This window comes from Myotis yumanensis, unplaced genomic scaffold, assembly GCF_028538775.1.
Source record: "Myotis yumanensis isolate MYYU_CA2020_CCGP unplaced genomic scaffold, mMyoYum1.0.hap1 SCAF_5, whole genome shotgun sequence".
Taxonomy (NCBI): Eukaryota; Metazoa; Chordata; class Mammalia; order Chiroptera; family Vespertilionidae; genus Myotis; species Myotis yumanensis.
Window position 1 is genome coordinate 67,441,602 of NW_027223756.1, and position 25,320 is coordinate 67,466,921.

The following is a 25,320-nucleotide window of genomic DNA, read 5'->3' on the forward strand; positions in this document are numbered from 1 at the left end:
GACAAATTCAAAACTCCTCTTCAGTCAAGTCTAAATACAAAAAAAATGATGATGTTTTTAAAGTGTCCACTGAATTGTCACACTGTGTCTTATGTTGGTAACTGGCTGACCTGAACCTGTCATTTCTTTTTTTCAAGCATATCAGTGGCAGGCAGTAACAAACAACCATTCCACAGCCCCCATAAACATCATTTGCCCCATATGTCATGAAATTCTGAGATACTGTTGAAAGGGCGAGGGCTATGCCCTCCCCTCCGTCTTGCCTGTATCCTCCATGTTGGGGCCACGTGCGGCCTTCTTCCCGGAAGCCCAGGCCTCTGCTGGCCACGCCCGGGATTTTAAACTAACCAATGACAATCAAGGGAAGTGCACGCCGTAGATATGACCACATCCTGTGTAACAAGACCCGGCTTGCGCCTGGCCAATCGGCAGGGCCCACAATCCCCTCGCTCCACCCCCCTATTAAAACCCGGTTTTTCCCAGGCGGGGGCACTCTGCTTCTGGTCACTGGGCTGGCCTGAGGCAGAGTTGGGTTGGCTAGCCCCCAATAAAAGGACCTTCTGCTTTTGCATCGAACTGGCTGGCTCCTAGTGTGGTCTTTGGGGATCTTGGAATCTGGGCATAACAACTGTATGGCCAATACCTTCCCTCCTATCTATACACTACCTAATCCACCACAGGTAGTCTCAGCAATGTAATGGTATAACATGCAGGAGCTATCACCACTCCACTTGTATGTAGTCCCTGTTGCTATTCTCTCCAATAAGTGATTCAATTGCAGAATCTCAACCTTAGAATCAGCTTCCTGACTTGAACTCTCTTAGGCCAAGTCACCCAATGTTCAGTTTCTGAGCTAAAAATTCATGCAAAAGTGGTTTAAGAAGTATTCCCAGAAGAAGATGGCATAGAAAGATCCTAAACTCACCTACCCCCATGGATACACCAGATCTATAGCTACATACAAAACAATTTCCTCCAGGGGGAAAAGAAAAAAAAAACAAAAACAGAAAAACAGCTGAGCAACTCCTACACATCAGGTGAACGAGAAAAAGCCCCACTTAGAAACAGGTAAGAGAAGCTGAGCCCTAACCGGTTTGGCTCAATGGATAGAGCGTCAGCCTGCGGACTCAAGGGTCCCAGGTTCAATTTCGGTCAAAGGCATGTACCTTAGTTGCAGGCACATCTCCAGTAAGGAGTGTGCAGGAGGCAGCTGATCAATGTTTCTCTCTCATCGATGTTTCTAACTCTCTATCCCTCTCCCTTCCTCTCTGTAAAAAATCAATAAAATATATATTTTAAAAAAAGAGAGAGAGAGAGAGGCTGAGACACAATCTCACCATAAACTCCAACCCCAGTGCAGCGACCCATAGTCAGGAAGTCAACCTTCTCCCTGAGGAGTAAAGGGTTTGAACCCCACATTGGGCACCCCAACTTTTAAAACCTGCACCTCAGAGATAAGCCTCCAAAATATCTAGCTTTACAAGTCAACAGGGCTAGTTTCTATGATATGCACAGGCCATAGCAAACTGAGGAACAGCTCTTAAAGGACTCACATGCGGTCACCCAGCCCAGAAGGGCCGGCATCTAATTTAATACATATACAGGGGCCTGATGAAATGCTCTCCAAGATAGAAGCTGGCTGGTGCCATCCTTTACTCTTCCTCCGCCTCACTCAAGCTCCCTGGTATCTCCCGGAAAGGAGCTTATACCCCAACCTGAGTCCCGTTTTTGTGGCTACTGAACAACAAACACCTCTAGATCATCTGGCTCTGGTGGCCAGCAAAGCTAAAGCTCACAGGTCCCGCATAACGATAATAAATGAAAGATTTCTTAACCAAATAAAACTGGCAGGACACAGCAAGAGGCAAGACTGAGTTCTCAATCTTTCTGTGAAAGAGGCCTACTGGCTCGTCTTCATAGCTGTGTCCTGAGGGGCAGGTTTCTAATTAAGCACACATGTAAGGGCTGACTAGAAACTCTCCAGAGATCCTGGAGGGCCAGTGCTAGCTTTGAGCTCTCCCACTGCTATGCTGCAGAGACGAGTATATCTCCCAGAGAGGAGGTTGTACACACATCTGGTGCCCTAGTTCTTGTGACTGCTGCCAAAGGGACACTCCCGATCACCTAGCACTAATGATCTGCAGAATCTGTATTCATGGTCCGATCCCATGACCCTGTAATAAATGGAGAGACAGTTCTTGGCTGGCTACCACACTGTGCACAGCACAGACAGCAGACTGAAGCACACCAGACTTTCTGTGAAGAAGGCCTATTTGCTTGTCCTAGAGCTTTGGGCGAGGGGCAGGCTTCCGGTATGGCATACATCTAGGGGGCCTCTTGAGTTCCTCTCCAGGGATGGAGGCTGGTCAGTGCTATCTTTGCTCTTTCCCTCTACCTGATTCCCGGTTGGCAGCATCTCCCAGAAAAAAATGCTTCTACACTCATCTAGCACCCCCAATTTTTGTGTCTGCTGCTTGGGGACACCAAGGAGATGATGGCCATGTTTCACTGCTGTTTGCCCTCAGGTCCTTCATCTTCTAAGCACTTAGTATGTTTTCTTTTAAATATACTAGACATTTAATTTCTATCAAAAATGCAATCTACATGTAAACAAAAAAATCTACATGTAACACGTCTCTCATTTTCCTTTAAATAGAAAAAAGTGCTAAATATCTCTTCATAGTCTATTTGGCCATAGGTGTCCCACCTGCGGTTTTAAAAACAGTCTGCAACTAAATGTTATGAGATCCTTTCTTGAACTAGAACTCATTCTGTTAGAGAAGTCCTACTGATATTGTCCATAGTCTCTAAAAGGTGAGGATGGTAACCAGGCTGAAGGCAACTGGGAAGAGACTATAGCAAACTGAGGACCATTGAGAAATTGTGCAGAGGCAAATCTTATCAACAAAACACTAGCTCCTTCAATTAAAGCTAGAAGAATGCCACCTATCACAGCTGACCCAACCACAGCCACTGGTCCATTTCTTGCTGCCAGGATGGCTCTTGTTAAGGCTCCACTCTTAATGGACTTTAGGAGTCCTCCTTCCTCCCGACTTGAAACATACTGCAGTAGATCATGGAAAACTGACCTCCCCGAACTGCAAAGCTTCCTCCCCACTTCAGAGCCATGGTTTTAACAGTTGTCAAACTCCCTCGTAGTCTGTGGTTCACTCCCACTGGAGAATTGTGAACACCTTTGACTGCTTGAAAGCTGCCACCACCTATGGTACCCATCATAAAGACCCCACCACAGTCTTCCATAATTCCCCAGGGCAGGGCTCTTGCAGTACTCCTCCTTCTTGATTTCTGAGACAATCTTAAAAGTAGCAAGAGTAAAATCAACTATTTTCCATGCAAGAGAACCCCAATACAACTAAAAGCACATTTCTCAGCAGAAATTTTGCAGATCAGAAAAAGGGTGGCAACATATACTCAAAGTACTGAAAGAAAAGAATTTCCCAAACTCTATTAGGCACTTTGCTTCAGAATTAAGTGAGAGATAAAGAATTTTTTGGACAAGCAAAAGCATCACCAGTAGACAGATATTACTAGATACTTTAAATAAATTTCTTTAAGGAAACAAAAAGAGGCTAATTAATAACAGGAAAACGTAGGAAAGAATAAATCTCACTGATAAAAGTAAATATACAATTCAGAATAATGAGGTAAATTATTCACTTATACAGCTAGTATGAAGATTAAAAGATAAATAACTATAACTAAAATAATTTTTAAGGAATACACAGATAAAATTATGTAAATGATGACATCAAAAACTTAAAATGTGGGATAGGGAATTAAGAATATAAACTCTGCCCAGCCCATGTGGCTCTGTGGTTGAGCATTGACCTATGAACTTGGAGGTCAAGGTTCCATTCCAAGTCAAGGCACATGCCCAGGTTGCAGGCTCAATCCCAAGTAGGAGGTGTGCAGGAGGCACCTGATCAATGATTCTCTCTCATCATTGATGTTTCTCTCTCTCTCTCTCCCGCTCTCTTCCTCTCTTAAATCAATAACAATATATATTTTAAAAAGAATATAGAGCTTTAAAATACATTCAATTTAAGTTATCAACATAAAATAGACTATTTTAAATATAAATTGCTTTATGTAGCTTTATGGTAACCACAAAGTAAACACCTATAGCAGCTACACAAAAGATAAAGATAAAGGAATCTAAACATAGCACTAAAAAAAATTTATCAAACCATAACAAATGAGGTTAAGAAAAAAAAAATTACAGAATAGCCAGAAGACAAATAAGAAAATGGCAGTAAGTACATACCAATCAATAATTATTTAAATGTAAGTGGCCTAAATTTTCCAAAACACATAACAAAACATGGAGCTCATAGATACAGAGAAGAGATTGGTGTTTGCCAGAGGAAAGTAGTAAGTGGCAGGGAAATGCATGAAGGGGGTCCAAAGGTACAAACGTTTGGTTATAAAATAATCACTTCCTGGGGATGCAATGTACGTCCTGTGACTACAGTTAACAATAATGTGCTTTATTTCTGAAAATTGCTAAAAAATTATTAAAAGTTCTCATCACAAGAAAAAATATTTTGTAACTATGGGTGGTGATGGATATTCAGTAGACTTACTATATGATCATTTCCCAATATATACAAGTAGTGTATTATGTTTAACACCTGAAACTAATAGAATGTTGTATATGCTATTATATCTCTAAAAAAAACACGAAGTACTTAGAGATAGAATTAACAAATCTGTGAAATATGTGTATGCTGAAAACTACAAAAAGTTGCTTAAAGATCCCACTAAATAAAGACAGAGGAATTTTCCATGAAGAGCTTATAATATAGTTAAAAGTGAAATATAAAAGAAACTTAAAAATTATTAAATGCTTTTAGTATGTTTTTCAAGATAGGATAGTAGTATAATGTCTCAATTTGCATATATTTCCATTTTGAAAGCCTGGAAAAATGTTTCAGCAACATAAGGCAAAACTCGTATATCGAGAATAGACTTCTTCCTTTATTCTAAGTGAGAGAAGCATATAAATTCAATGACCTTCTTTGTGCCTATTACTGCCCCGCAAAGTAATTTGTAACATATAATTCTATCTCTAGAAAGCGGTTAAAAACTGTCTCAGAAACTGATTATGAATAAAAAGTATGAACAGGAGCACAAATTTTAAAGCTTTCCATGCAAAAAATTTAATACACGGTCTTTAAGCACAAATCTTTTTTTAAAATGCAAACACAAGTTGCATTATGGGCTCATATTTGTCACACAGCAGCTACAGATGAGACTTCTTAAGAATTCAATGAAGTTCTTGAACCATTGAACATAAGCAACAGCTGGCAACTTATTTCAGCAACTATGACATTACAAATTCTACCCGGTTAGTGGAAGTGGGTGGAAAATTCTCACCTGGAGTGGAACAGTGAAAACTCATTTTACCAATTTCAAAATTTACCCCCATATTACACAGGCAGCTTGAAGTGGGCTGGGGGACAGAGTGGACTAGTTAAAGGGTTATATTTCTTAAAGTGTAAATATACACTTAAAGTTTAAGCCTATCTGTAGCCTACAACTTAGTGTCATCAGTTCCATGAAATACGTTGCTTTCTTCCTAATCACCAGTAAAATCAGCTCCTTTGATAATTTCAGAGCATGAGGTGTCCAAAGAAGGGAATTCAGCCTGAGAGGATGTCACAATGAAGAAGTGCAAGTGACCAAAGGCCTGCAGGTAAGGCAGCATTAGAAAATGGCCTGCTCTGTCTGCATAAACTCTCCTCGCTTAGAGGCACCATCTTTAATGTTGCATTTCCTGTATGTGCCTGGAATTGTTAACGCCTGATAAATTCTGTAAATTACCATGCTTCCATTTAGTAGACAAGTTGATTAATAATCTAATTTTATTCACACTTAACAGACGTTCTCACATCCTAAAAAGACTTCTATATATAAAGAAGGTTATTTCAAAGATAAATTCTAAAGAAATTTTTAAGGAGTCAGCAAAATTAATTTAAAACATAGATTTGCCTTTATTACTTTTCATTTTATTTATATTTATTTGTATTACTTTGCATTTACTATATCCTATGTTTTTGCACTGATTTTCAATGTAAAATTATGTATGTTTACATAAAATAATGTTCAGCTCCAATAAAACCATAAAAGGATTACTTTTTAAAGTGCAGTAAATATTTAAAACATTTTAAGTAATAAAAATGACCATGAATCCTGTGACATTAAAATATCACATTATTCCCCACAAAATAGCTCAATGAAAAAGAGATGTTCCCTGATATTTTACATAGAGTTTGTGTCTTTATCTCTATTCTCAAATACTTTCTTTTAAAACTAATGCTTTTGTTCCCTGTAAGATATCTAATCCATTGTTAGTGCATATTTATCATTTATGATTGTTTGTAAGTAATTGTTTACTAACTAAAATTTTAGGGTAAAAATCATATTCAAAATACTCTCAATTTTTAAAATGTCATTTTTTCATACTATTTTTAAGTAGTTTGCTATACTGTTTTGTGGATTTAAAAAAACACACAACACTTCCACTTCCTACAATAATGAGGTCAACTTAGCAGATACTGAAACCTTAAGATAAGAGCTAATGCTTACTGCTCATCATCATTGAGAATTTCAACACGACAGATCAACTATACCACACTTATGTTTGTAGACTATTTTGCCCAGCAGCTCAATCAGGGATAAAGACTCTAAATTCATGTCTGTATCAAACTGATACAGGTTTTTTTTCAACCTGTATAAAAACTTATCATCCAAAGCATATTAAAAAGAAATGTAATATTTAACTTTAGCAAGGTTGCTAAAGTACTGACAACTAACCAATGCCATATAAATACTCTTATTTTGGCAATGACCCACAAAGTTAACTTATAGAGCATTCAACCTAAGGTAATAAAGTAACTCATGAAAATTAAACTTTATAATTTTTTCCACTTTTGAGACAAAATATATAAATTAGTAATACCTGTTTATAGCACTTGAAAAATTTCTGTATACTAAAATTGCTATAGTCTATAAGGTACATACCATTTAAAAAACACAATTGGTCAAACATTATACTTTTCGGATATATACATATAATTTCACATATAAAGGTGGAAATCAACATTTGTAACATGAATAGGTTTGATTAGCAAATGTCACCCATGTAGATATGATTGTCTAATCAACAATGTGTGCCTGATTCTAATCACCATTCTACCTGAGAAATCTGTAAATTACATCGTGAGTTGTAATCCCCCATCCACTACCAGAACATGCCCTGTAATATAGGGTGATTCTAAGAGAAACACAACTGCATGTGCCACATCAATAGGTTTTCCAAATCTCCCAAGAGGGATATTTTTCTTTAAATGTTCTTCATTCAAGGCTTTCGTCATATCTGTATGAACAAATCCTAAAAGAGAAATGTTTATTTAGTAGAAAAGAGTAGATACTAAGACAGTTGCTGAATCTCAAATAAAAATAAATTTGCTCCAGAAAAATATTATATTACTAATAAACCTGTTTAGGAAATACAACAGAGTTTTGCTAGCAATCAAGTAACCAAGTCTACATTTGTATTTGACTTATTAATGAACATTTATTGAACACTAAAATCTTTGATTCCCAAATATTTGGCCCAATTCATAGCACAATATAAGTGGGTACATATAAACATGAATAAAAATTATATTCCTTGGGGAACCTAAAGTTTAAGAAGGAAATAGTCACTTGCACCCCTAATTATAATGTAAGGAATATCAGTATAGAGGTATACATAAAGTGCTACAGAATGGATTAATCACAGGAACCAATTTGGCACTATGACAAAATTAGTTCCATTTGCTATAACTAGGACAGCTGATGATTACAAAGAACAGTATTTCCAGTATTCATATAACAATAAATCTTAGGGTCATATCCAATTCTGACAGAAGTATACAGAGAAAATTAAAAATTTAACATGGCACCCTAACTGGTTTGGCTCAGTGGATAGAGCGTCAGCCTGCGGACTGAAGGGTCCCAGGTTCAATTCCGGCCAAGGGCATGTACCTTGGTTGTGGGCACATCCCCAGTAGGAGGTGTGCAAGAGGCAGCTGATCGATGTTTCTCATTAATGTTTCTAAGTCTCTATCCCTCTCTCTTCCTCTCTGTAAAAAATCAATAAAATATATTTTTTAAAAAAAATTTAACATGGCATTGGCGTGTGCAATAAAGTTTGCAGAGAACATGTTTTTAGGTATAATGTTCTACAGTATAAAGTACTATGCAATATATTAAGCAACTAATTCTAAATGACTCATATTATAGATATATGCCAGGATTATAAATTTATTAATAAAATCTTATGATTAGTCTGAGACACACAAACACATATTATCAATAAAATACTTAATCAGTATTCACTATTCAATAATTTAAGCTTAAAAAAAGAAAGCAAGTAAGTACTCCTCATAAAATGAACAATTATTTAAAAAATATAAAAATAAGGTGATAATAAATGGATTAAGAGTTAGATATGACATGTGAAGTGAAAGTTAAATGTGCTGTCTCAAAAATAGTTTCCAAATTGACTTATGTTAAAAATAATTTATATCTAAAACTATAGATCAATTTAAATATACTGCCATTTAAAATACCATTAAAGGTGAACTAAGCACTGGATTAAGAGTTAGAATTAAGCCACAGGTTTATTATGCACTACTATGTAATTATTTAATTTTTCTTTGCCTTAAGTTTTCACTTATAAATATCTAAACATTTGCTTAAAAGTCTTGTGAGAAATAATCATAGACACATACATAATACCTTAATCCAGCGGTTCTCAACCTGTGGGTCGAGACCCCTTTGGGGGTCTAATGACCCTTTCACAGGGGTCGCCTAAATACATCCTGCATATCAGATATTTACATTACGATTCCTAACAGTAGCAAAATTACAGTTATGAAGTAGCAATGAAAATAATTTTATGGTTGGGGGTCACCACAACATGAGGAACTGTATTAAAGGGTCACGGCTTTAGGAAGGTTGAGAACCACTGCCTTAATCAATAAAGAAAAAAAGAAAATTTTTAAAAAAGAAATAATCATAGATTTTTTTCTGTCATGAAACTTATGACAATGACAGCTTTATTAGGAAAAAAAACTGGAAATAAGCTGAATGTTTCAATAAGAAATTAGCTATAGAAGTCATGGTACATCCACACAATAGAGCAATGTGCAGGCATTAAAATGTTTCTATAGAAAGATATTTAATATAAGAGAAAAAATTTGTATATTTAAAAAGTAGGTTATAAATAAACTCAGTCATACTATTATTAGAAGGTACAAGCTTCCAGTTATAAATAATAAATGTGGTGACTATAGTTAATACTCTACTGTATATTTGAATGTGGTTAATAAAGTAGACATTAAAAATCCTTATCACAAGAAAAAAAATGTAACTATGTATGGGGACATATGTTAACTAGACAGAGTGGTGACCATTTCAGAATATATACAAATACAGAATCATTATGCAGTACACCTGAAAGTAATGTAATTTTACCTCACAAAATATATAAATTTTTTAAAAACCAAAAAATACTTATACTGCTGACTAAAAAAATATATATCCCAAAATATTAAGTGATACTAAAATTACAGATAATGGTTATTTTTTCTTCTTTGTACTTAATTGAACTTCCTAAATGTCTATAACACATATATAATATTTTTTGTAAAAATTTATTGAAAAAAGATGCACATACTAACTTTAGATTATCTAAAATGAGGGCCTGGAATAACAGAAAAAAATTTATATTTTTGTGTTTTACAGAGAGATTACATTATGAAATAAATCTCCTACCATAAAATCTTACCACATTTATTTTAAAAGTTAGCAACATTTCCCTCAATTCCCTTTTCTCTTTAAGAACAATGAGATGGCTAGAAGGATGCAAGAATAAAAGAAGCAGCTGACACAGATAATGATAAAACTGGATAACCAGTCTTGGCATAATTTTAAGTGAACTGTAAATGAAACACCTACAGTGAGGAGTCAATAATTAAAAGACAATACAACCATCTCAAGAAGAATGATCATGGGGCTCCCTGATAGCCAAAGTTCAATGGCCTTGAACACACTTACTTTCAAAGATACTTCCAAGAGTGTATTAGAAAGAAAAATTAACCTCACATATTAAGATAGTTGAATGAATTAAAAGTATAAGTGTAATATTTAAAGCTTATTTATTCCTAAAGAGTTCATGACACAATTATCCTTTATTCTAAGGTCATTCTGAATTCTAGCAAAGTTGGCATAAAGTATTTCCCCACTTACTTTCAAACTTTACTATCAAACTCTCAGCAAAAACAAAGCAAACAAACGAACAATCCATGATGTATTTCCATCTTTAAAAAAAATCAATAAACTAGAGTAAAAATGGTTTACTGAGAGACCTTGCAACTATGATTAACAAATATTAGTCTCAACTTCTCATTGGCTCTGGTGACTTTTTCTCAGGGCAGCATTTTGTGGTAAAAAGGCTGCTAGATTAGGACATTAAACTAGATTCTGTTCCCTACTCTGCTAGCACTATCAAAGAAAGTTAGGCTCTGAGGAAAGTCATGCACTCCCTAAAACTATGTGGCTGTTTCTGAATCATAGATTAGTGAGATTTCTTTTAGCTCTACAAAACTACGACTGAAAAATGAGAAATGGATCCCATTAAGTGGTCCTCATGGCTTTCTTACTTGAAGTTTAGGAAGGTGAGCGTCTCTTAAAAGGACCCTCAGGTCTTACACTGGTAGCTGTGTGGAGGTTAGAATATCCCAATTCAACATGCTTATCTGGGTTTTTCTCCTTATTCTGCCCTGCTTCTGGGTAGATTGTAGAGCTGATATGTTTGTCCTTTTAGAGACAAAGACTAAGCTATTTGAAGGTGTTTTCACCCCGAAAAGGGGGCAGATCTAGAACAGGGCAAGATGTATGGGAGCGCAAACCTTGCATAGGAAGGAAGATTAGGCAGTGAGACAAGTTCAAGGACTATCTCAGGGAGATGGAGTAGCCTCTGCCACATAGAGATGTGGGCTGCGAGAACAGACTGTGATCCTCCAATAACAACCAAGTAAGCCAGATATATGGAATAGATGAAGGTTAATATCTCAAAGCTTTTAATACGATCTTGCTCAGCAGTAAGCCTGGATTCAGTATGGCAATGGTCTGTGTCCATGTTAGATTAGATTTGTAAATGAGGGAGAGAGGTGCCCTCTGAGCCCAGCAATGATTACAAGTCCAGATCTAGGATCACGATGTTCAGGCACATGCCTCACAGGAAGATTCTCCCTCCACTACTCAAGCTTGGAAGAAAGGAGTGCCTCTATCCAAACCTGTACTTGGAATGACAAACCTTGTGGGGCAGCAGCCAGCCATCACTGAACTCTACACTAAAGCCTAAAATAAAGTAGTTGTCAGAGGCCAAGTGGAAAGGAACGGGATGAATTTACCAATAATGGCTTTTCCTCTTTGATCATGATGTTTAATATGGACAGCAAGAACATGTCCAAAGACCCAATTATCTGCAACTTTTTCTAACAGACTTATATTTTTTAGACCAGCTTAGGTTTATTAGAAAATAGAGCACAAAGTAGAAATAATTCCCATATACTTCCTTATCACACTGCGCCTCTCCCCAACATCTGGTTTTCCCTGACATCCTGCCTTCAAGTATGTACACTTGAAGAAACAATACGGATATAGTATTACAAGCCAAGTCCATAGTTTACATTAGGATTCATCCTTTGGGCTGTACATTCTGTTTTGACAAATGCATAATGTCATGTATCCACCATTACAGTATCATACAGAATCGTTTTACTGCCCTAAAAATCTATCTGCAGCTTTATAAACTCATATATCGTCCCCCAAAATATCATAAATCAAATAAAAATGTGCAGCTAGTCTTTGAGGATAAACTACTTCAGCTCTAACAAACTTCAATGTCATTTTATGCTGTAGCACATGAACCACATAATCCTCATCGATGCCTATATTCACAGGGCACTGCATATCAAAAGTCTTTTGGATTCTATAAAAGACCTGAGCAGAGATATTAGTAGCTCTTAAACACTCCACACCCATGTTCCTATTGCTTTTCAGTTTGTGCTTTTTCTCCTTAGCCCCACAAACTTTCACTTTACTTGTAACGTTCCAGAAATTGGCTCTATTCCTCAGTTTACACACATATTTACAATGCCTTTCAAGCTGGGCTATAAAAATTATGAACTACCAGTAGGTACCACTCACTATCCAACTGATGGTGTTATTACTGATCACTTGTTGCACAGTTAGAGGTTTCCAGCTGGCTACAAAGCTACAGATAACTGAAATGACATGCACTCAACCAACATAGAACAAGGATACTGCTACTTTAATTCAGTAAATGATGACATACACATTATTGCTTTTTATAAAATACTAGAGGCCCGAGGCATGAAATTCGTGCAAGAGTAGGCCTTCCTTCCCCCAGTTGCCAGCACCGGCTTCCCTCTGGCACCCAGGACCCGGGCTACTTCCCTCCTCAGGCTGCCCTCAGGCACCCGGGATCAGGCTGCTTCCTTCCTGCTGCCCGCAGGCACCAGGGACCCGGGCTGGCTTCCCTTTGGCTCCAACTTCATCAGGAAGGACATCCAGAATGACGTCCAGTCTAATTAGCATATTACCCTTTCATTATTATAGATGAACTCTTTAGGAACAGGGACACTGCTCATAAAAGCAAGTGTGGTGTGTGCTTCTTATCCAATGAGAATTTATATGTGACAAATTCTAAAGAAAATGTATTTCCTTTATCTATTCCTGGCTAGCTATATAGTATAAATAGCATCTAATTTTCATATTACTTGGTCACTATTTTAGCTTTGAACATTTTGGTATACAACAGAGACTTTATGTTTAAATAAGATACCAGCATATTAGACTATCACCAGCATTAACAATTATGGGATGTGACTACTAGATATTCCTACCAGCTCAGAAGTCCAATCTCTAGGACCTAGAAAAAATTAAAATAATCTTAGACACTTCTTTAAGGCAGAAGAAAAAAGGCTTGACAAAAACTAGACCAAGATTTTAACCAGAACAAATCTGTATGTCTTAACCCTACCAGACTGCTGTACTGATTTTTCATTAATTTCCACACAAAGGTGGAATATTGGCGCTAGATGAAAGGTATATGAAAGGTAGACCTATTTTCTACAATGTCTCCAAGTTCCATCTTATTCTAACCACTTGTTTGCATGTAACTAACATTTTTCTATATCATGTTGGCTTTTTCTCTTTAACGCTCAGGAGCCCAGGTATAGGGGACAGTTAGGTTCGGGGCCTCAGGTCTGGTAGGATTAAGATTATGTTTATAAAAATGTGTAAGGAAGCCGTGTGTAAAAATCAACTCCACACCAAAAAGCTCATTAGAGTACCTACAATAATATTTTGTCTTGAGTAGCTGCCAAGTTTAGGCCAAGTATTTGTCCACAAGACTTTCTCCAGGAAGTTAACATGAAAGCTCTTCAACTTAAAAACAAAACAAAACAAAACAAAAAAACAAAAACAAAAAAACAGGAGAGGGCAAAATTCTTAAGGTATCCTAACAAATAAATGCAATGCTATATTATTTGTCAACATTTAAAATGCATATACCCTGTGAGCCTTGGCCATTTCATTCCCAGGATTACACTCATATACTCGCATATGTGCAAAATAAAGTATGTACAAGTATTCTCACTGCATTATTAGTTGTAATGGCAAAAGATCAGACACAACATAAATGCACATCAAGAGGCAAGAGGTTAAATAAATTACAGAACACCCGTAAAAAAGAAATTGTCTTTCAACTAGCCATTAAAAGTGACGCAGCAGTCACGAAAGACTGTAAGTTATATGATTTCATTTACATAAATTGTCCAGAATAGGGAAATCTATAGAAATAGAAAGATTAGTGGCTGCCAGAATCTAGGGACATTGTAGAGAAATGGAGAGTAAATGGTAATGGCTACAGGGTTTCTTTAGGGATGATGAGAATGTTCCAAAATGTATTGTGGTGGGAACAGAACAATTATGTGACTATACTAATACCACTAAATCACACACTTTAAATGGGCACATTGTATATTATGTGAATTATATTTCCATAAAGCTATTATTAAAAAAGTGATGCGGCCCTCACCGGTTTGGCTCAGTGGCTAGAGCGTCGGCCTGCGGACTGAAGGGTCCCATGTTCGATTCCAGTCAAGGGCATGTACCTTGGTTGCAGGCACATCCCCAGTTGGGGGTGTGCAGGAGGCAGCTGATCGATGTTTCTCTCTCATTGATGTTTCTAACTCTTTATCCCTCTTCCTTCCTCTCTGTAAAAAATCAATAAAATATATATTTTTTTAAAAAAGTGATGCAGCGCTATATGGAATCATAGGGAATCAACTCCAAGATGCATTGGTCTATAAATAAAGGTAAAGAACATTGTGAACAGTATGACATAATTTGTGTTTCCTTTAAAAAAAAGATACACATACACACTTTATTGGCTTGTTATATGAAAAACAGAAGAAACTAGTTAACAGAGTGTTGCTTTTGAGGAAAGGAACTAGATGAACAGAGGAGCGAAGACTCACTTTTCCCTCTAGGTCTTTTTGTACCATGTTTGTATTATCTACGGAAAACACATCTCTAAAGCAACGTGTCCATTATAGCTTCCATTTATCAAATACTGTTTCTCATATTCTATATTTTCTAACCAGTAAGATTTAACTATGATGAGTAATTTATTTTATATTTAAAGTAATAACAAAGCTTAGCAACTACCTGATCTTTCAAAAAATCAACAGCCCTAAGTAGGTGATTCAATTGGGTGGAGCACTGTGCCATACACCAGAGTTGCAGTTCCATTCACGGTCAGGGCACATACCCAGATTGTGCATTTGATCATGGTGGAGGTGCATATGAGGGGCAACCGATCGCTGTTCCTCTCTCACATCAATGTTATTTTCTCTCTCTCTCTCTCTCTCTCTCTCTCTCCCTCCCTCCCTCCCTTCCCTTCACTTTCCCTCTCTTCACCCTTACCCCATCTCTAAAATCAATAAATACATATCCTTGGGTGAGAATTTAAAAAATAATAATAATGACAATAATAATGACGATATTAAGCAGCAAATGACAGCCTAATTTATTATTTTCCTTTTCCGTTGCTTTTCCTGTTATGAGTTACTTTTTAAATTATGTTCATTAATTGGAAATTCCATTTGAAGGTGACCAGGAAAACTGACATAAAAAGAAACATATTTGTTCTTGATATCTGTCAGGTCTATTAAAAGATCTGGTAAAGAATAGCATTACTACTGAAAATAAAGTTAAGAAATAATCCCTAGAATCAATTTATGATAGAATCAATTTAATTGTACTATTTCAACTTATACTTTGCTTCTGACCAATGAAGCATATTCATATTATGAAACCTACTGAAGATATATAGCCAATATTGAACGGCCACAATTTTAGAAACAGGTTTTTCTGTATAGTATAAATTGCACTGGAAAGATCTTTAGAAATGGTTATACATACAAACGCACTTCCATAACACTCATAAAACTTCCCTTTGTATACAAACTGCATTCCCACTATTTCGCCTGTTGCCTTGACAACTAATTCACACGAACAAAATTAAGCATTCATTCTTCAGCGTTTCCATAGCATCATACATGTATCTTTATATGCATCACATGCCACTGTAGCTATTTGTTTATATGTCTGTCTTTCCCACTGTACTTAGCTCCTTGTGGCAGAGTATCTTATTCATTTTTGTAAATTTTGGAACCTAACACAGCCCTTGCATATAGGAGACACTCCCATACGTAAGCCTGAGGAATGATTTATTATGCGTTAAGAACACTTACATTGCCCTTAAACCATCAGCTTTTAAATCACCATGACCTAAAATTAACTCTTCATTACCCACACCACTGCAATCTCCAAAAGAGAAGGAAGGAAACACATGCAATCCAAACCACAAATAATCTACTAATATTCTCCACATGGATGAACGAGGCTAACACTAAAATCAGTCAGGCTGTACAAAGCGTACCCAAACAGAAAGCAGTGCCAAGATGGCAGTGCAGCTTTTGGATTATCCTTTTTTTTCTAATGGATGTACTGTATCTAAACCACAGTCTATCAAATGTTCATGGATTTGGAATGCTTGAATTTATCCATATCTGTGATGAAACAATGCATTTGGATGCAGGGACATTCTACAGCAAAAGGGCTATCAGAACATCTGACCATTCCCTGGTCTCTGTTGGTTCAACATCAGTGCCAAATAAAAACACCAACTCTAGTGTGCAAACTGCAGCCACTACTTCCACTTATTCTTTCTTGCAAACAACCAATAAATGAAACAAAGGTCTTTTCTTAACATAGGTAATCAATTCTTAAATACCTACAGTACGCTAGCACAAAATTCCATGGCTAACTGGCAGAGGTTCATGAAAACATTCATTTACTTCAAAAGTCAAGTAAATACCTAACCAAAATTTCTATCACACCATCTAATGAGTGATACTGGTAGATTCAAGTTTTAGCACATTTTTATTATCCTCTTAACTACCCCAGGCAACTTTATCAACTAGTAACTTGGCAAAAGGGAAGTAATATAAAGGTAAAAGCTACAAAATTGAATAATTCCAGATGGTTTACCAGACCATATTAGCAAAAGGACAAAAAAAGACCTAAGAAACTTCTAATGATACAAAGGAAATCTAAGAGGCCATTACTTTTAAGCTAACCTTAGCTGGGAATGAAAAGATAAAGCTTTTAGTAACAGTCCTGACATAATCCTTCAGCTAATCACTCTCTCCTCGGTCCCAGTCTTCTAACCAGTAAAAATGACTGGAATAAATGAGCTACAAGGTCCTTTCCACCTCACATTTTCCCATAAATAAAATTTAAAAGTAAAGATTTTAAAGATAATATAAGGTTCAAGGAATTTTTTCTATTCACCAGTTCATTATTTGATTCTTTTCACAATCATTTTATAATTATTCTACCCAGATGTCAATCTATGAGTACCAATTAATAGACCAAATAATGGCTCCCTTCTCTATAAATAAAAAATAATAATAGAGTTTCTTTGGCCTATAGCAACCTAAAGTATAATCCTGGTCATTAGGTTTTAATATTTTCCAATTACCAATTACTAACAGACCAAGTTCATTGGCTTTGTGTCCCATTTACTCCAACAATATTTTCAAGTGATGTGGAATACCCAAAGTCAGCATATAAAAGGAGCAGGTGCACAAAAAGGTTCCTCTTGACTTCTTAAAGGGGCTCTGATTTCACACTTGCTCTGTCTTACAGGTGAATTGCCTCTCTATTGGCTTGGGTTTTCCTTCATGATTAACAAGAACACAAGTGTTCCTGCTGGGTTCCCTAAAGGAAGGCAGCTCTATTTCAAGTTTCCCACTGTGACTTCTACTATTTTGAAAATTCAGTAAACAGCCACCTCTCTATCCATCTTCACTGTTGGCCACTCCCAAATATGTCTGATTTTAGAAATCTCAGTTCCTCCTGCACATGGAATAGAACTTGTTGGTGCCAGAGTCCAAGTGTTCTCATTTCTGTTAAGATGCACTACCACCTTTCTCCCCATGACATTACACAATGAGCTTCCACTGGGTCATTCAACAGGCAACTGCTGCCAAATCACTTTAAAATCTTATTACTTCATGGAGTGACTTTTAAAAAAGATCTTTCTTCCTCCCGAGTTTGTGTAAATCTCTTTTTTTCCTCCTAATTTTCCTTTGTGTTGAATTTCTAACATGAACCTGGGTAGCTCTCTGAGGTACAATGAAGTCCAGTGAAAGGGATCTTGTCTATTTGGAAAAGATCATTATATGACCTCTAGCAACTCTTTATCTGTACAAATACTGACTTTCTGGAGTAATCAGATCAGTCAGTATACATGGCTGTTTTGTGAAATGTGCAAACAACATCACCTATGCAGCGTTATTTCCTCTGGATTGTACTGTCATTAAAAGCATATTGTAGTACAGAGCTATTCTGATATTTTAAATATAAAGATGTATTGTGTTCCCCACACGCACACCTGAAATTGTTACATTCTTAATTTATAACTGATTTTTAAATGAGACGTTTATCTTGTAATTTTAATTTGGGAATAAGCTTTCAGTAAAAAAAAATCCAGCATGGTTTATGCAAACCCAACAATCGGGCATTCCTGTTGGCCTCCTCCTTCAGCATGGTGCACAGCCTGGCAGTGTGGCCTGTCAGGACACAGGAGGGTCCCCCTGCATGTCGCTACTCAAGTGTCTAGTGACAATGCAGATTCCACGTTCCTGCACCAATATGCTGAGAAGTGCCTAATGATGCTGATGTACTTACAATCTCTGCAATTATTGTATAAAGCCATAAACATATATAAATTATGTCTAAAAAGAAAAAAGTTTTCACTGACCTGGAGCAACCACATTCACTCTAATTTTCTTTCTTGCTACTTCTTTAGCAAGAGCACGTGAAAATCCAACCAATCCTCCTTTAGTAGCACTGTACACAGATTGACCAGCATTGCCTTTTAAACCAATAATACTTCCTAGAAAGAAAAAAAAAAAAAAAGGCAAATTCAAACCAATTCACTGGGGTTGTTAACTATGGAGATAATTTATACTAAGAAAAAAAAAAGGTACAAATCATTTTGCTTTGTCCTTTGCTAAAATTAAGAATTCTGGCCATTGTCACTTGGGTGGTAAGAGTCTGAATCTGCTCCAGATACACAGGAAACAGGATTTGAAAGACGCTTATTTGAAACCTCAAATGCCAAGTGGGGTTTGAGAATTGATCCATTAAATGAAAGAAACCCACTTCTATCTCTGAATGAGTTAGACAGAATAAAAATTTTACAGTATTTATAACAGCTTCCAGTAGGAAGAGGGTAAAACCAGAAAAAGTCAGATAATGGCTCATTAATTTTATGATTCTACAACACAGACATAAGGAAGCATTCATTCCCACCTAAAAAAAAGTTCATCTGAAGATAAATCTCACTAAATTTGAATTACTGTCCATCTAACTAAGAAAACTTCAATTACAAACTTTTGATAAAATTGCAATTAGTTACCTTCAGTGATGTATTATAACTCGCATTGCCTACTAAAGATTCTTAGATGGCCTCTATATATGAATATGAAAGAATAATTTATAATTCAAATATCAACTGTATGCAAATAAATTCATACAAAACTTAAGTGGGGAAGTAATTTTCTGCACCTGTACTTATGATATAAAATTAAGCAAGAACCTCACAAAATATTTGAAGTAATTTTATTTTAGAAAACATTCCAAATACTTTTTATGTTATAATCAACAAGTCCAATATTAAAATGTTTATCTACATTGTATCTTAATAACAAATGATGAGAATGTGAAGTACAGAAAGAGAAAAGAGAGCAGACTGAGGAAATGAAGATGGACAGAGCAAGGTGGATTTAGAAGAGAAAGGAATATATAGAAACACAAAAAAGAAAAAAATATATAGCCATGGAAAAAAGGCCAAAGGAAACTATAAAAGCTTTGGCTTAGCACTAGCCAATTTAGCTCAGTGGATAGAGCTTCCGCCTGTGGACTGAGGGGTCCTGGGTTCAATTCCAGTTAAGGGCTAGATCCCCAGTTGGGGGCATTCAGGAAGCAGCCAATCAATGATTCTCTCTCATCATCGATGTTTCTATCCCTCTCTCCCTCTCCCTCCCTCTCTGAAAACAATAAAAATATATTTTTTAAAAAAGCTTTGGTTCATGCCACATACTATTGTTCTTCTGGTCAAAAGTGATAACTTCTGAAATACCATCTATTTTCTAGAAGTTTAAAGTAGTCCTTTCTGTAATAAAATTCTCTTAACTTAAATTCCAATTTTATTTACTTCTAGCACAATTCTAAAGTTTTGCATGCATACAAGGGAGTGACGAGGATTTTTTAAATACATCTGAAAAGGAGATATTTTGGAGTTAAACAAATACATCCCTGGTTATCGGGTGATATATACCAGAGCTTACAAGAACCTAAATCATTATCTGGCTATATTAGAAAGCAAAGGTCGGCTCACTTAATAATCTTTTATAAGAAAACCAATCTCATATTTTTAAGGATAAATGTCAAAAATGTTCTAATGCTTATTAGCACAATATTCTTTTCTCACTTTCAAATAAGAAAAACCCTATGTTGGGCTTGGAAAGACATTTCCTATATTAAAAAGAATAGGGTCATTTACTTCAATTAGAAAATATTTCCCTTTTGTGGCTTTTAAAGGTATTATCACTTAAAATTAACAGGCAGATGGGATGCCACTATTTTCAATGACCAAACTGAAATAACATTTCAAATCATTTTGCATTTTAAGGTCTACAGGCACATAGTACACAGTTGATTCACCCCATGAGTCAGATGAACTGAAGACAATAGGTTACTTATATCCAGGCTTAAAAAAATGAAAAAGTTACTTCTTTTCTTAAAAGCTTTCTCTGAGACCTCTGTACTTGATTTGTCAATGATCCAGGCAGCTGCTCTAGACATCATTTTTAGGCCCCAGTATATAACATGTTCAATTCCTTCTCCACGTTTTAAAAACTAGGTTTCACATAAAAATCAGGATGTCCAATTTCTCTTTAAAAATCAAAACAGCTGGCAAAACTGGGACCACATTTGTGCATAGCAACATTCTACTGGATCTGAGCAGTGGTAGCTCCTGCCATTCCAATGGCCTCTGGACACCAAAGCTGGGTCTTTTGTCATTTATCACATGGCTTGTGCTGTCATTTTTCTAATACCTGGTGGTGTCAACTCATTCCACACCTACTTGACCACTATACAGATGTGAATTTGAGATTCCTGTTGTACCCATTCATCAGTTAATCAAATCCTTTCTCCACAGATAATAAGATGACACATTTCATCCCAGTTTCACCCATGAACAAATTCCAATTTAGTCCATTAAATATTTTTGGGGTACTAAAAGATAACTATAAATTCACAAAGGTGAAGACTCACCTACATTAACAATAGATCCTCTCTGTTGTTGAATCATAGTTTTCATGGCAGCTTTGCAGGTCAGCATGGAACCCAAAAGGTTAGTATGAAGCTGAGATATCATATCTTCAGTTTTTGTTCGTACTAAAAGGCTATCCCTAAAAATTAAAAGCACAAAAATTAAAAACATAAAAAAATCAAGAAATATATGACATTTTTACTGAAAGTAGAGTATAAAAAGTGCTTCATATCTAAGCTAGAATACCTAGAAAGTCCCATTTTAAATTTGGTTTGAGAGGCACTAAAATAACAAGTGATAAGCCAGAAATGATCTGCTTGGAAGCCAATTTCCTATCCCCGCAGGTAGAGTTGCAAATACTCCTGACTGTGAAAAGTGGTGCCATGTAGCGAAAACAGCTTGAATTAACTGAGCAATTACTATATTAAGCCTTCCTTAATAAAATAACATATTATTCTAAATATTCTGTCCAAAATTCACCATTAAAAAAGAAAAGAATACCAGCTGTGATTCCATTAATGTTAAGTTCATGAATTGACAAAACTTATATATGATAATAGAAGTCAAAATAGGTGTTGCCTATGAGGAACTATTAACTGGGAAGAAACTGAGAGAGCTTTCTGAAGTGCTGGAAAAGTTCTATAGCTCAAGATGAATGTTGATTACAAGGTTAAAAATGGTGGAACTGTGCCCTTATTGTATTATCTCAAAAAAAAAAAAATGCAGGGACTTACAGACCAAATTTTAAAATACAGTTTTTATTCCAATTAGAAGTAAAACAAGTACCTGGCCCGTGTGGTTGAGCATCAGCCTATGAACCAGAAGGTCACAGTTCAACTCCTAGTCCAGGGTTGTGGGCTCAATACCCAGGAGGGGGACGAACAGGAGGCAGCCAATCAATGATTCTCATCATTAATGTTTCTCTCTTTCCTCTCTGAAATCAATAAAACATATGTGTGTGTGTGTGTGTGTGTGTGTGTGTGTGTGTATATACTTTTTAATGTACTTAAATTAGGGACCAACCTGTTAATTCCAGCTGCATTTACCAAGAAGTTAACAGGACCTAAATTTTTCTCCATCTCTTCAAATGTATGTTTAACATCTTGCTCTTTGGCAACATCACAGCTAAATGCCAAATGACCACCTACAAAGCAAAGATCAGAATTCGTTATAAGTTGTAACTGGAACTTAAAAAAAATTTTTTAAGAATATATTTTATTGATTTTTTTACAGAGAGGAAGGGAGAGGGATAGAGAGTTAGAAACATCGATAAGAGAGAAACATCGATCAGCTGCCTCCTGCACACCCCCTACTGGGGATGTGCCTGCAACCCAGGTACATGCCCCTTGACCGGAATCGAACCTGGGACCCTTCAGTCCGCAGGCTGACGCTCTATCCACTGAGCCAAACCAGTTAGGGCGGAACTTAAAAATTATTTAGTATACATTTGTTAAGCAACTACCATGAGCTAGGCCTGTGCTAAACTAGAACATAGAGATGAAAGATGATGTCATGGGTTCCTGCTCCCAAGAAGTTCAATCTAATAAAACTGGAGTGGGGGCAGTGGGGGACAAGGAGAAATAAAGTAATAGTACAGAATATACACCTTAAAACTTGTTTTTAATCAACAAAAAGGGAAAATCCTTTTGTGGGGTTCATAATGCTTTGTAAAATTTACCTAACAATACTTTTTTTATCTTTGACACTGACCCCACCAACTCAATCCATCAATCTTCTGGGTTCTATATTCCTTTTTTGAAATGTATGTCTAATTCTCTTAGGGTTTTGTCCAGTTCTTTTCCTGGTCCTGCCCTGAGCATAAACTCTAGAGTTCCTTTTTTCTTTTTCTTCTTCATTATGGTACATGTTTTATTATTATTACTCCTACTACTACCACTACTATAACTATTATTCCAGCCTGACCATTAGGAGAGATTTTTTTAAAAATGCTAAAACTACAAACCATGAAAACTTTTTACTCAAAGCAACTGTTATTTCTTTTTTTAAATGTTCATTTTTTCAAATGTTTAAAAAACAAAAAGTGACACTTCAAAGAGCACTCTCTATTTAATAATACAGCATTTTAACACTCTGAAATGCAGATTTTTTTTAACTACTTTTTTCTGGCAGACCCTGCCTACCAGTTAACACCACAAGTACTCCCTCAAGCCTTTAAAAACAGTAAATCATTGGGAAGTCACACTTCTGGGTGTAAGCCACTCATGGAACATGACTCAAAGAAATGAAAGGCCCCGAGCATCCTGTGTCTCACTCGTGGCTTTCATCTGAAGAGCTGCTGGGTCCACAACAACCCTTGAAAGCTCAGCCAGCAGTTCCCATCTAGTCCAGCAAACATGATGGCTGCCGTGACTCCATAAGGACCACCTTGTTCGCCCCTTTGTCAAAGTAACATAATAGCAAGGAATATGAGCAGGAAGCATTCACTGAAACTCTCCCTGGTCTATAACTTGGGGGGGTGTGTTTTCTTTTAGAAAGTCTAATATTCTCCTAACCAGTGTAACCAATTAGGGTGAACTAACGTTATTTTAAAGGTTCCAGCCACCAGGTGCATCCCCAGGCCTCCATTACTGGTAGTGAACGAGGTGCACCTGTCCATCCTAGCAATTAAACAAACGGCAGCATCTTAATACCTCCTTACCACCAAGAGACTGAAATTCGGAAAACAAGTAACTAATCCATTATGAAACAGGAGGAAAATAAAGCTGAGGTTTCAATGTAATTAAAAGGAATCTGGCAGAACAAATTCTCAATTGTCCACTTGTAAAAGTCACCAAAAGAATTTAATAACGAATCAAGTGCTTATGGAGCAAAGCAGGTACATCTCAAAACTGGCTGGTACTCAAAACATCTCCATGCAACAGTTTGGGGCATCCACACACAGGCAGGAACAGCCCTCACCAGAGGGGCCAGGTGTTGAGGCGCCTGCCTTTCCAGCCTCCACTCCCTCCCGCCCAGCCCTGCCTCCTGGCCACCTGTGATCTTGCCCTGATGGGTGAGCCCCTTGCCCTACATACAAAGTTAGCTGTTGTGTGGCTCTCCTTCCAGACGCCAAAACAAAATAGCTCCCAAGGCCAGCACTAGGGGGGCGGGTGCCTATTAATAGGGCCTCACAAGACAACTAAGTCTCAACGACCCCAAGCGTCCAGCCCCTGGCAGGAGGCGCTCTGCGGGAAACGGGGGGGTGGGGCACGGTCTCTGCACAGCTCGGGAGGGGTGCTCCTGCACGTGGGCAGCTGCATTTGCTAAACCCCAGAGCCCTAAAGGCCAGACCCGCTCCCTTTACAAACGAGGGGACTTAAGGAGCTGGAACCGCAGCCACACAACTGGACAACTCCACCTCGATACCTACCGCCGAGGTCACCGGCGGCGGCTTTGGCCACTTCCAGATTTCTGGCGACGATGGCCAGTCGGTAGCCCTTCTGGGCCAGTAACTGGGCCACCGCCCTGCCAATGCCCCGGGAGCCTCCAAAAACAGCACAGACTTTGTCCATCTTGGACCGGGGAGCCGGAAGGTTGGAGGAAAAAGGGCTAAGAGTGCCGGCCCCTTTCCAGACTTCCAGACTCGCGACTTTTATATCACCGCCGGGGGTGAGCGGGGGCGGGACTAACCGCCACGAGAAAAAGCAGCCTGTTCCCCGCCTCCTGCCCCGACTCTGGCCAACCAGAGGCCGGGAAGAGGCACTAAGAGTAATGCGTCAGCGCGTCGACGTCTGCGCGCACGGGTTCCCAGGCGCCGCGCCCAAAGAGGACACTGGCGTGAATGAGCCAGGCTGGCCAAGGACTGGCCAGAAAGGGGCTGCACTGCATGCTGGGACTTGTAGTCTTGATGCCGAAAGGGAGGTGGCCTAGGCCTGCTGCTAAAAGAGAAATATACTCCTTACCCCATGGGACGTGCGGGGGCGGGGGGCGGGGCTGTGGTCAATATTAGAGCTCTGATTACCAACCACTCCAGTTTGCCTGGAAGTAATTGGGTTGTTATGACGCTGGACTTTACGTTTTAAAATCAGGACAGTCACCATTAAAACGATAGAACATAGAATAAAGGCAGTTATAAGTGAATCTTCGATTGGGGTGATGGCTGCAGGTTCCCTTAACCCCAGCGTTGTTCAAGGGTCAACTGTACACTATTTGGAGTTCCAGTGTCTGCCTTTCACCCAGTGTTTGTCTTTGGCTGGGGAATGCATGCCCTACTTGGAAGAAGTGGCCCCTAAATATCAGGCTCA

At 37.5% G+C, this 25,320-nt stretch overlaps 1 protein-coding gene and 1 pseudogene across 2 annotated transcripts in view; both read right to left on the reverse strand.

The window, feature by feature from the left end:
* CBR4 (carbonyl reductase 4) overlaps positions 1-24,696 on the reverse strand; it is a 68,611-nt gene extending 43,915 nt beyond the window's left edge. The window contains exons 1-5 of one of the 2 annotated variants that reach the window (XM_070415452.1): positions 24,447-24,696; positions 22,100-22,220; positions 21,079-21,215; positions 18,497-18,631; positions 5,156-7,414 (exon numbers count right to left, since the gene is read on the reverse strand). In XM_070415452.1, the coding sequence (XP_070271553.1) occupies positions 7,236-7,414; positions 18,497-18,631; positions 21,079-21,215; positions 22,100-22,220; positions 24,447-24,588 (714 nt within the window). In that variant the 5' untranslated portion in view covers positions 24,589-24,696 and the 3' untranslated portion in view covers positions 5,156-7,235. Of the gene's footprint in view, positions 1-5,155; positions 7,415-18,496; positions 18,632-21,078; positions 21,216-22,099; positions 22,221-24,446 lie in introns of those variants that run through there. The other variant, XM_070415453.1, reaches the window with a different exon arrangement.
* LOC139010058 (mitochondrial import inner membrane translocase subunit Tim17-A pseudogene) lies at positions 2,786-5,449 on the reverse strand (annotated as a pseudogene).
* Positions 24,697-25,320: the final 624 nt, after the last annotated feature.